Below are 13,349 nucleotides of genomic sequence, written 5' to 3' on the forward strand. Positions count from 1 at the left end.
CTTTTAAGTAATAAAAAAGGGGAATAATAGCTTCATCTTTTTTTTTTTTTTTGATAATATATTGAATCTAAACTGTTAATTGAGATAAAAATTTTTAGCACTTGAGCTAAAAGCTTTTTTTTCTTCTATACACAATTCACCAAGAATCAGAAATACTTTATAGGATATTTACTTCACAGATTCATATTTAATATTATTAAAATTGGAGTTGTAAATGGAAAGGGTTAAATTCTCTCCCTCTCCATTCCATAAGGGATGGAAAGGAATTTATTATTAAAATGTAATCATAAATAAATGGATAATTAATCAAATTAGGAGACTATTTAATATAGCTAAATTTAATGGGAGGAAATTTCTTCCCATTATATGAGTATATATATATATATATAAACTTTCTTGTAGCGAAAGTACATAAATTTTAAGAACAAAGCAAAATACATTTTACCAAAATAATTTGGACAACTCTAGTTTATATTTAGCTGACATTCTATACAGTCATGATATTAAGGAAAGATACTATACTATTAGTATAGTATGATATTAAAGAAGGAAAAAATATTGTTTTTTCCCGACACCAGTCGTAATGTTATTTTCTTCCTTCACATTCATATGGGGTTCGAATAGATTTGGAGTGAATAATGACAACAGCACTTGATGGAATATTGAAACACACTTTATTTACCAATATAATTCAAGACAGCTCCAAAACACTTTTTACAGTTGTCGAAGATCTACGATACACTCACTGAAACAATCAGCGACACAGCCTTCAGGTTATCAGGCTATAATAGTGGAGACAGCTTTACTGCAAAGCACCAGAGTGCAGCTCCTATCTCTGCTTGGTCGTTCTCGGAACTCCACATACTCTTGAGACTCTCCACACTACAACTTGCAATGCACTCGACAACCACACAGAGTACAGTTCCTGACTCTTCGGTTCAGTCGTTCCAGGAGCTCAACATACTCTCTCGACAATACGCTAAGAGACTCTTTCGATGCACTCGATGACCCACTTGGCCCTCGCTGCCCGGCTGTCAATTCATTCGACTCCGCACAGACTGACTAACTATCTTGCACTATAGACGAGGTGCACACACACACACTGACTGCGAACCAGCAGGGTTTATATAGCTTTCGGCTTGTGTTCGAGAACATTCCGGCCTAAACTGGTAAGAATTCGTTCCAGAAGGTTCTCCATTGGTCTATGGCATATCACCAATTTTGTCGCCAAATGGGCGATTTCTTGCTAGATGTGGCAACCTGCCTTACCTTGCCATTTTATGGCAACCCTAAAACTGCTTTGCCGGGAAGCCATTTACCGTGCCTGTACATTTCGTAACAATATTATATGATGTTACATATCATATAATAATTTTCCCAATTTTTTTCATCGTAGTCATAACTTTGAGAGTGCTGTTGTTTTAAATCACCACAATCCTAAATGCATACCTTCAAATAACAATATTTGAAGTTTCATATTGATTGGTTATGCAGTTTTTTGGAAAAAGTAAAAATCATAATATTACTGAAACAATTGCTTTTAGCTAGAAATAGAAATTCTTATTAGTAAATCATTAGTTTAGAGACAAATTTATTAAAATAACTTACTATAAAAGAAGTAATGCTGCGCAAAGTTGATTCCCATAAAAAACAGCTATTGAGAAATCTAATCACTTCTACAATTCCAAAAAGCATAAGCTTTACCCTATTAACATTCTTCACAAATATCTGTGAGGAAAAACAAAAATGTGAGTATTCATAAATGAAATGGAAATAAATAAAAAATTACAGTACTTTTTATATTACTCACAGATCTTTTAAATCTTTGTTCTTGCTGCATATATTTTGATTCTTTAGGAGTAAATGTAATAATGCTAGCTCTAATCTAGAAAGAAAAAACAGTAAAATTTTTCTAGGAAATAAAATGAAAGTTCATATTTATTAAAAATGCAAAACTATTCAAAATACTGCAGAAATAAATACTAAAAACTTGGAACAAAACATTTACTCTTCTCAAAATTATAATTTTTATATCGAATTTATTTGAGTTTATTGTAAATGATATGTAAATATTCAACATTGTTTAATGTGTACTGAATATTTAAATGTAATATTCAGCTTCATATTTTCATATGTGTTTGTAATAGATTGAATGCACACCTCTCCGATGATAGGTTGACAAAATTTACTTCTATTAAAAGAACACTTTGGAGATTTGGAACTTTCCACAGAAATAGTCATACAACTCTTCACAGTATCACAGAATACAATTAGTAGTTACAGTTCAAACTACCATGAATGTTAAACACAATGCAATAAAAAGTGCAGCTAAAGAGAAAGCTACTCAAAGATATCTCAGTACTCCAAACTTGTGTTGCTAACAACAACTGAGAGCAGATGCTCTCACTGGCCTTATATAGTTTTCACCCAGCCGCCAAGAAATTTCTACTCAAAATTACTGGATGACAATATCAGGGTCAAATTACGGTTGCAGCTGATCAATTATATCACCTATTACAGTGATACAGGAACCGGACCAAAATGTCGCCAAGTCTGGCAATCTCTCTCCAATTTTAGAGACAGAAATAAGCTACCAAAAGCATTGCCAGCTTGGCGATACCTCACCAAATTACTGAGATACCTACTTACTCAATGTTAAATAGATTTGCCTCTGTATTCTTACACAGCTGGTCCCCAAATTTTTTTTGTGTTACATTACACAGAAAAATATGACAATTTCACATATAATTACACTAAAATCTATGTATAAATTCGTAACAATATATAGGTACAAATAAAGTGGTTACAGATTCTTTATGGCAGATTTATTGAATTATGATGTAGCACTACATTTTAGAATAAATTTATATTTAGTCTCCCTTATTAATTTAGATTGCTTATTTAAACAATTTAGATAATAATTTAAGTCAGATTATCCATGCAATATTTTAAATCATTTTCTAAATTATAATGAAATTGTTTTTAAATGAAAGAAAAAATCTCCATGCCATGCCTCCCAATGATTTGAAACATCAAAACATTCTGTATCTCATAATATGCTAAATATGGTGAGTCCTGTAAAAAGGCAATTAATAAATCATTGTGAATAGTCAGATATGGAATTAAAAAAATGAGTTCAGCACAAGAAAATAATAGCAAAGCATTTTAACCTAAGACTACTTGACTTGTTCTAAAAGTTTGAGAATGATTTACAACTATTTATAATGCTATAATAATAATATGTAGCATTCAAAATAAAATATGGATTGATTATTTAAAAAACAATAATACATAAATAATAATGCATTCACTATCCAAAATCAAAATAAAATGGGTCTTTTCATATTATTTACAATTTAAAAGAGTGAGAATCTGTATAGTTTAAGAAAAATAAAAAAATAACATTTTCAAACATTCAAAGGCTTTACTTACAGGATTATAAAATGCATGGAGTTCCAGTAGTATTTGTCCTTTTACTCTTGTCCTGAGCTTTTTATCTTTTAAAACATACCATTTTTTCTCTCCATTTCTTATCTATATAATAGAAAAGCATACTTTCAAGAACTTTTAGCAGAAAAACGATAAAATAGATTAAAATAAATAATAAAAAAAAAAAAAATTTAATGCAAGAGGAGACCTAGATTTACAACACATTCAATTATCCATTGTACGTCCATCATAACAGAAAATTTGTTATTTATTAATTATTTGAAAATTATTTTTTATCATGAAAATTTATTTCATTCTAGAATTTAAATAAGTTTTCATAATAATTTACCAGAACATGCTATTAGTAATTTTTATTATATAATTTTTAATCTTTCAAGGTAACATATTTTAGAATCATTGCAAAATAACTAAAATTACTCAAATAACTCAATTGCACAGTTATCTAGCATTAGCAATTTTATTTATATAAAATCATGAAGCAGCACATATTGAAGAATAATTTATGTGAACACAAGTTTCCCTTGTTTTGCAAAAGTGTATATGTAAAACCTTTCATAAGACAAAAAAACGAAGAGTTAAATATTACATTAAAATATTTCAGGTTTATTTAAAATGTTTAATTGGAAAATGGATATTTACAATTTATAAATGTACTTCTCTCTTACAACACCATAATTAGCTGTGAATTAAATTTAACTCTAAAGGCAATGAAAATCGGAATAAAAAGAGAGCTTCAGTACCTTCAGAAGAGGAATGCCAACTTTTCCTAAAAATTCACACCTTTTGTCTCTGTCTTCATCATAAACTGTAACTTCCAGCACAGAATGAATATCGGTGATCTGGCTGTAAGATTATATCAAACTTAGTTGAATATTAAATTATGACTAGATATTTCAATAATCTTTCACAATAAAGAATATTGTCATAATAAATCAACAGATTTACAGGTATTTCAGATACGTTCAGAGAAATTTTATATGCATACTGATTTTCATCGTAAGAAAATGTTTGATAATAGAAACCGTGGACAGTAAAAAAAAAAAAAAAATTACCACCTTAGACATTACAATACTATTTATCATTTGTACAATTTGGCAAAATAACCAATTCTCAATTTCTAATTTGATGCAATCTATTCACAGCAAATATTTACTACTAATAGATGAAATCATTTTCATTCCTGTTTAATATAAAAACTAAGCTTGCTTTATGTTGAGAGACCAACATGCAGATTGACTACGATATGCAGCAGTCTTTCTTCTCTTCGGTTTCTGGGAAGATGCTTGACAGCAGAATTATGGAATTGTAGAGACTGCACCAGGCTGTAAAATGTCTAGCACTGGACTTGGATAAGCTTAAAGTAGAAATTTATTTACTCCTGACACTAATAAGCCTTACGCATGAGCTAGAAATAGCTGTTATGCATTATAAATAACTCAAACATAGTAGTTCAGCGTTAACATTGTGAGCATGTGATGGAAGCAAGACAAAAATTTAGCCAAACAACACATCTTTAATCTGCAACCTCATAATACATCACCAATAGTTTACAGCAGACACTAGATAATCCTTTATAAAAATAGCTGGAAGTTTGAAGGTTTTTCAGACATAGCAAAAAGGGAAATTTTCCAATTAATGGAATTTGTGGAGAAATGGTAATGAAAGATAGAATAACAGAAGTTTTTCATTGCAATGACTATGACCTAATCATCAGTCAACTAATGGGCAGCAAAGTCTGTAGTATGGTTCTAAATCCAGAAAATAATGCTACCAATAGTGAAGGAAATGACAGAAAGGTGTCTGAGAAATTTAGGAAAAAAAAAAAAAAATTAGTGAGAATTCTTGACATCATAAATCAAAATTTGAATAATGGAACTTGACGTTTGCACCACGTTATTTTCATTTTTGCGATAAATGTCTATCAAAGTGGTGTTCATGTCGCTCGCGGTTTGAGACAAAAGCATCTCGACGTGTTTTTTAGCGCAAGTGGTTAAAAGCATAAATGCTTCCTTATTTCATAAATCGCTATTTTATAATTTGTACATGTCATGTTACTAGATTTAAACTAATGATCTTATATCCAGAAAAATCCGGAATCATCGAAGACCCGATGAGTCCAGATCTCAGACTTTGTCCCGGATAAATTATTGATTTGAACAATTATTAAGATTGAAGACTTAAGCAACATTTTAAATGCCCATTTAAATTTTAAAATTTCATGATACCTTGTAAAACTTCATTGTATACCAGTATACTGCAATATACGGATTGAGAAATATTAAATTATATAGTAAATTAGCCAAAATTTTGAATGTTCCTTTTTCACATTTCAGTATAAACTGCACATATAATCAGAACATACATTTTACAATATATATGTATATACATATGTCAGCAATTTCGCAATGTGAATACCAACTTTTAAAAAAGAGAAAGTGAGAATCTCAAAAAAGAATACCAATAAACAGAAAATAGTTTAAATAATCAACATTCTTAACCTTCCAGCACACACACTTGGCAATTTAACATGAGAACGTGCGCGTCGTATTTTTTACGACATCTGTTATTTTACCGTTTTTGGCACGAAAAACAACAGAAATGAGTGAATATTTATAATAAATTTGTTAAGAAATAAAATATTAATCTTATTATTGCAAAATACAAATGGTTTCAAATATAAATATATTATTTTTAAATTCTTATGTTAGTGAAATGGAAATGCAATGATGTATTTCATTATAGAACATTTTAAATTTATTATTTAATAATTATATTTTAAAATCGAAGCTAATTTTAATATTCATCAAGGGCAAGTATAGACAAATAAAAAAGGAAAACACCTCGGTAAGAAAAAAAGTAAGTTTAGCATTACTTACTTCTGCAAGGAAATTCACTTCTTACTGATTACAAAAACAGACTTTAAACTAACTTTAATATTTTTATTTATTTAAAGAAAAATAGAAATAAAAGAAAATAAGGAATGTAAATCGCTATTGTTTCCCATCCAAAGGTTTCCTTGTCTTCCTCTTCTTCATCAGATAATTCTTGACGAATGCAAGCAAAATCAGCTGGTTGTACATGCATTTTTGCCATAAAAACTGATATAAAATTTACAGAGCCAAATGTATTCAAATTAAAATAATACATGGCAATTAATAACATAAAATTATAAAATATTTGAGAAAAAAATATTTTCCGAATTTTCACTCATGAAAACGCGCGCGCGTCGTAACTTTTACAAAAAAGCTGCCACCTAGCACAAATGCCCAGTAAAAAAAAAAAAAAAAAAGTCAAATGACTTCCTGTTGGCACATTCCATGATATGGGGAAGGGTAGAAAGGAGGAATAGAAATGACATTCAGACGTCTCAGCTTTGATATCCGAAAAGTGTGCATTAAAAACTGAATTTGTCGTAAATTTTGCGCATACACGTGTGGTGGAAGGTTACAGTAATAAATGAGGGGGAGGGGGGGAGATAAACTTAACACAAAAATTGAAAATCAAGCAGTCAAAATAGCTTCAAAAAATGTTTGGAAGCAATACAAAGAAAATATTCTATTACAGAATTAGAACAAGTTAGAAAAATTTAAATCACAAATACATTTGAAATTTAATCTTTACGAATTTATAAGTAGATAACTCTCTCCAGCTCAGTGATTAATACACAGTAACCTCATGTTCCTCACAGTAACGCAAATGGAATTTTCATAAGCATTCTTTGTACATCTAATTTCCACATGTAAAAGAAAATTTAGTCTTATTAGAAATACAAAGACTTATTTTCATTATGCTTAAAAACTCAGTTCTGCAGATATTTAGTAACATAAGAAATATTCTATAATTTCATCTTTCTGTTTTTATGGCAATTTTGTTATTTTATACTACCAGCGCATTTATCGTTCACACAAGCCTAGGAAGGTTGCCATTTTTACAAGGCACAAAATCTCTTGTTTGCCACCTACATAACTGGGCAGAATGTCAGTTCTCTGTTGAGATTTTAGCTATTTGATATTTCTTATGATCTTTAGTTTATTCTACAAATTAAAACAGTATCATGCTTAGCTAAGAAATCTGAAAACATTACACACATATTAACATTATACATTTCCAAACTTCTAGGAGGGATATGGTGCAACCCAACGACTCTGAATCATATAACAATGCAGGATCTGAGGTGCTTTTCTCATGCAGTAGATGGCGTTGCACAAAAGTTCTGAGAGTTCTTTCAAGGAATCATCATTTTGGACAAGGAATCAGAATTAGTATGATGAATAATTATATGAATGTGGAGTTAGTCAATACGCATTTGGCATATAAGGCTGCAGGCTGTAAAGGGCCAGCCGCAAAGTGTTTGCATGCAGAACAATATCCTACGAGGTATACACCCAGCCATAATATTTTACAATGCTGCACTGGATATTAGCTGAAACAGATTCCTTTTAAAGAGATGCCATGAACTGGGCATGAGCAGCATGGACTTTAAACATCAAAGAGAATGCTACATCAGGTGCAGGGGACTTCAAGTTTGAGTATGCGAAGTGTAGCACACGCAGTCGAGGTTTCCCCTTCCATCATCTGGAGGATTCTCAGAGAAAACTAAATGCATACGTATCACGTGCAGCAATACCAGACACTTCAACTGAGCATTTATACACCTGCTATTGCTTTTGCACAATAATATCTTGAAAAGTGAGCTACAAATCACAGATTCTCTGCTGATGTGTTGTTCACCGATGAGGCATCCTACACAAGGGAAGGAATATTCAATGCACATAACACATATCTCTAGGCTGTAGAGAACCTTGATGCAGTACAATGTTGTGCAGTACAGAGTTGGTTTTCAGTTAATGTTTTGGCCGGCATTGTGAGGTATCGCCTCACAGGACCTTACCTGTTGCATTTCGTCTAACTGGTTGTAGCTACTTGATCTTTCTGAAGCAAGTAATACTACAACTTTTAGTCAATGTAATACTGTCAAACACCAAAAATCCGGCGACCTGAAATCTGCCAACTCCAGAAATCTACATTGCCTCTCAGAATATAAACATGTTACTTTTATTCATGTAAATTTATTAGTTCATAGGTTCCGGAAACCGCAACATTGAGTACAAAATATCGAAGGAAAAAATAATTACCGATTAATAATAACGGGTCAAAACGAAAATAACAAATTATTGATATAAAAAGTTTAAAAAAAAAGTCTTTCCTTCTAATCTGCATCGAGGTAAAAAAGCAGACGATTCACTCAACTCTTTGTTCAAGTTCCCGATTCATGTTGTTGTATTTTCTGAGCTTTGTTATTTCATTTCCCGAGACTCTTTAGTGCTGCCTTTTTTTTAATCTGGATATTTTGTAGATAAATTAAGAATATTTTAAATTTCAGCCCTTTTTAATACAATGACAGATAAGAAACGCACTCATGATTTTACTGCTTGCAACATTGAAAAACGTGAACACGTTGCACTGACGGTAATGCAAAAAGTGCAAATTCTGCAAAAGATGGAAGCAGGTGCTACTCCTCGATTTATAGCACAATGGTATGGAATTGTGACACAATTGTGTATGATATACGGAAAAATAAAGAAAAGCTGTTGAAATTTTACGCGATTCCAACACCGGAATCCGAAACCGGAAATCTTTGCATGAGGCGAAATCGGCAAACCTTGATGCTGTGTACATATATTACAATGAATAATATAATCAATTTATATATGTAATAATAATTTAATGCATATAATAAATTATTGCAATAATGTATAGAATAATTTAATTTAAATGTATCTAATATGCCTTATTCGTTTTGCACTTTCAGTCTGAATATTATGCTTTATCTTTTCTGTTCTGAAATCCGCAAAATCCTAAAATCCACCCGATCTCTGGTACCAAGCTTTGCGGATTTCTGGAATTCTACTGTAATAGGTTTCTGTATCAATAGGACAGACAATGTGGTTCCAACATGATAGGCCACTGCCCATTTCTGCTATAATGTTCGTATCCACCTAGATGTTAGATCTGACCAACAGTGGATCGGACATGGTGATCAGGTGCATTGGCCTGCTCGATTGCCAGACCAATAATGTCTTGATTTCTTTTTAAGGAAGCGTATAAAGGCACGGGTTTATGACATCCTCATTGGCAATGCTGAGGTGCTGGTTGCACAAATCACAATAGCTACTGGGCAAATTCAAGATATGCCTGGAGTATTCCAGATTATTCAGATTTCCATTATGTGATGTATGCACTGAAATCAGTGAATGAAACTTCAAACATTATCTTTTACTAATGTTACTTTTATTCATGTAAATTTATTATTGAAATGGATATTAACTTGCCTGGCATCTTTTATTTTCTGATGTTTCTGTGTACACCAGTGTGTTAGGAAATCATTTCCAAACCTGCATTTCTATATGATTCTGATCCACCGGTGTGCTTCCTACCCCTGCTAGAAGATCTGAAACATGGTACTGAGACACCCTGTATATTTCTTAATTTAATTAAATTTTTTTATATTATTACTACTTAATAACTGCATTTAAATCACATAAATTATAACATTCTCAACTGAAATTCAATTCTGTAAACATATTCACTATTACTGCTGTTAACATTTGCTATATTATATACTTAAGTGCAGAATAATAATTTATACATTGCATAAATTTTTTTTCCTATCCATTTACACTTTTTAACAGAACTTCATAATAAAAATTATTATAATTACAACATTTATAATATAGCAAGTTAAAGATAACTTAATACTTTTATGTATAAACAGCAATGCAAAGATCTCTTAGTTCTGCTTAATGATCAAGTAGTATCCATACTTGTTTTACAAAAAATATAATCCAATATTGCAAGTATTAAATTTTTTTAAATTGCTGACTTACAACGTAAATATTTTATTCCATTCAGGTGTTAAAGTTTTGTATTCTGTATGAGTCTGTAACCTGGCATTTACCAACTCAACAACACAAAAAGGGTCACTTTTTCCACACAGATCAGCAGCTGCTAGGCCTTGAGCTTTGAAAACTGGAAAATTGAATATTACACATTATCAATATAGGTTAATTTAAATATACAGTATACAGTCAAAAGTCATTAATTTGGACTCGTTGGGACTTCGGCGATTCCGGATTATCGATTTTTCCGGATTATGGATCATAAGTTTAAATCTGGTAAGATGGCATGCAGAAATTATAAAGTTAAAAATATGAAACCGTAATTTATGAAATACAGAACAATTATGATCTAAAGGGTATCAAAATTTAGAAAAAAAAAAGCTTAATATTTATTTGTTTACTTTATTAAACATTTCTTTCAATGTAAGTTGTTTAAGTTGCTTCATTTTTTATGTGATAATACATTCTCTTTAATTCTATAAACAGACATAATTTCTTCTTCAGTTACAAAGTTCCACTGTTCAAGTCCTATAATTGCTGTGTCGAGAATACTGATCAATTTGTCAATCGAAATTTTTTCGTTTTCAATAACCTCTGTCACTTTCTTCGCTATCGGAAGTGAATTATAATGACGAGGAATTTAAATCATATCAAAGACGGAGTAATAAGCCAAATAAAATAAAAACATCTGTCCTGAAGATAAGGATAGTGCTGACAGATCAACTTCCAATTCATTGCGCTCCGCGGCGTTAAAGATAAACAAAGGATATGCCTTTATCCATTTTTTGCAGCAATTCCACTTTTTGTTTAATGGACTTCAAAACATACTTTCGCTTTGTAGAACCTTTACATATTAGTAGATATATATCAGAAATTCTATTTGACATAATCGAAAGTTCAAGCTTACTTTTATAAAATTGCTCTAACAGTCTGCAAAAAATAATAATCCGGATCCAATTCGAAGATTAAGGAACAACGCAATCTGCAAAATTAACTGAAATAGATAATTAGATAATTTTAGCTTAGCTTATCCCGTCCGTTATACATTAAATGCGCATTTGTAAACGTATTTTGCACATGCATATTCACAGCCATACAGGTCAACGGGACGCATGCGCAGAAAGTTTGTAGCTTTGAGGTCTGGATTATAGATCATTCCAAATTATGGGTGTCCGAATTAACGATTTTTGACTGTATATGATGTATATCAGAAAATTACCAGATTGTTATTATTGAGACCATCTTGTTGAATGAAGGCAAAATTATTCCAGGATTATAATTTTGCAGTCTGCTCTGTTCTACCACATAAGTTTAATATATAAACAAAAATTTCTTTCATACTTTTTTTTTAACTTCTTGTTTTATTTCATCTGAAGTTTTGGCAATAGAGAGCACAACATATTTGTATTAAACTTGTGCAAAACTTGATAACTGCTACCAAAATCCTTGATATCCTTCATATCGCTTTTGGCAACAATATTTCAAATTTGACAGATGTTTTTCAATGGCATTCACATTTCAAGCTCCTCCCCAAAAATTCAGATCATATTAAAAATCCATTAGTTTATGGCCAATGTTGAAATTAATCACGAAGTGTATCAAGACAATTTAATAGAAAATTTGAAACTACAGCAGCAGACTGCTGTGAAGGTTTATTTAATTCTTGCCCCTACATTCCTGAACGTTACGCAGTTTTTGACAAAAAAACACACACAGTTATCAATCTGTATTCCCCCTATTTGATCTAGTTCTCTGCAATTTTGCTTTGTTTAGGTTGAAAGTGACAGTAAAAGGGTGATATTTTGAAACTTTGGTATTCAATGGGAATCATAAATTATCTTCAACAGCTTCAAAGATAATGACTTTCATAATGCTCCTGAAGCATGGAAAAACCAATGATATTTCCATATGCATACATAAGGAGACAATTTTGAAGGAAATGGGAGGTAAAATAGAATAAAAGTTACAGAATTTAATTTTTCATCAAATCTTTCTAGTTTTCCAATAACCTTGGCAGATTATTACAAATATACAGTATATTATAACTATATTACACAGCAGAATTCCAAAGCGCTGTACTTGTGTTAGCAATGCATTTGGATAAACTAGTTTGCACTTTTTTTTGTAAGAAAAAAGGCACATTTACTGTAATTTAAATAATGGAATTTTATTTTTTATTGCATTTTGTTTCAACAAAAATTATACAGTTAAATTAAAATGCCTTCATTTCCATAAACACATTTAATTTTGTGCCCAATAAAATAAATAAAATAAAAATTATGCCTCATCAAGAATAAAATATTACACATATTAGGGACAACATCACCAAAAACCCACAGTTAACCCTAGAATACTACCATTCATCTCCTGGACGAAGCACATAACCTTGTCCTAAAACAACTTTTGTACGACCTTGGCTGCTACACATAAAGACATTACTTCTTCCTATAATATTTCCACATGTGGCATTCTTATAACAATGTTTGTCTCACAGTGAAATGGTTAGCTGTAATGTTTGAATTTCAAAATCCAACTTAAAATTTATTTCTTTGTTGCCTTGAAGATGTCAAAGCGTTTTCACTGAGAAAATATTTGGGGTAGACCTGAGGCTATTGGAGATCTGTTAAAAGAACTAAGTGTTGAGTCAGAGAAACATCATTTTGTAGAAGTTGATAATCATGAATTAACAAAGGGTGACAGAGATAAAAATGAGGAATTATCATTTCACAATAAAGATGAAGAAACAATGCTTGAAAAAAAAGGGGGAAGATAAAAATATGAAGTTGAAATATGAACCCAAAATATATTACCTGATAAATAATAAATTTGTCAGGTTACTGAAATTTTTTTAATAACCTGACAAATTTATTATTTATCAGGTAAAATTTAGCTGAAGGTAAAGATAAGTGGTCATCTGTTTCTAAATCAAGCAACAAAAGGTCAGCATCTCACAATATTGTTCAATTTATTAAAGGGCCAAAACACTGAGCCACAAAAGGG

General features: G+C 31.0%; 1 protein-coding gene across 5 annotated transcripts in view; it reads right to left on the reverse strand.

Moving 5' to 3' along the window:
- Mctp (multiple C2 domain and transmembrane region protein) overlaps positions 1-13,349 on the reverse strand; it is a 312,273-nt gene that overhangs the window by 24,571 nt on the left and 274,353 nt on the right. For all 5 annotated transcript variants that reach the window (XR_015042007.1, XM_085820253.1, XM_085820255.1 and 2 more), the window contains exons 11-15: positions 10,338-10,479; positions 4,191-4,293; positions 3,433-3,534; positions 1,811-1,885; positions 1,609-1,728 (exon numbers count right to left, since the gene is read on the reverse strand). Coding sequence is in view for 4 of the 5 variants with exons in the window: in XM_085820253.1 (XP_085676379.1) it covers positions 1,609-1,728; positions 1,811-1,885; positions 3,433-3,534; positions 4,191-4,293; positions 10,338-10,479 (542 nt within the window). In the remaining variant the exon portion in view is untranslated. The remainder of the gene's footprint in view (positions 1-1,608; positions 1,729-1,810; positions 1,886-3,432; positions 3,535-4,190; positions 4,294-10,337; positions 10,480-13,349) is intronic.

This window comes from Stegodyphus dumicola, chromosome 7, assembly GCF_044657685.1.
Source record: "Stegodyphus dumicola isolate Sdum_Otavi_A_Nest chromosome 7, ASM4465768v1".
NCBI lineage: Eukaryota > Metazoa > Arthropoda > Arachnida > Araneae > Eresidae > Stegodyphus > Stegodyphus dumicola.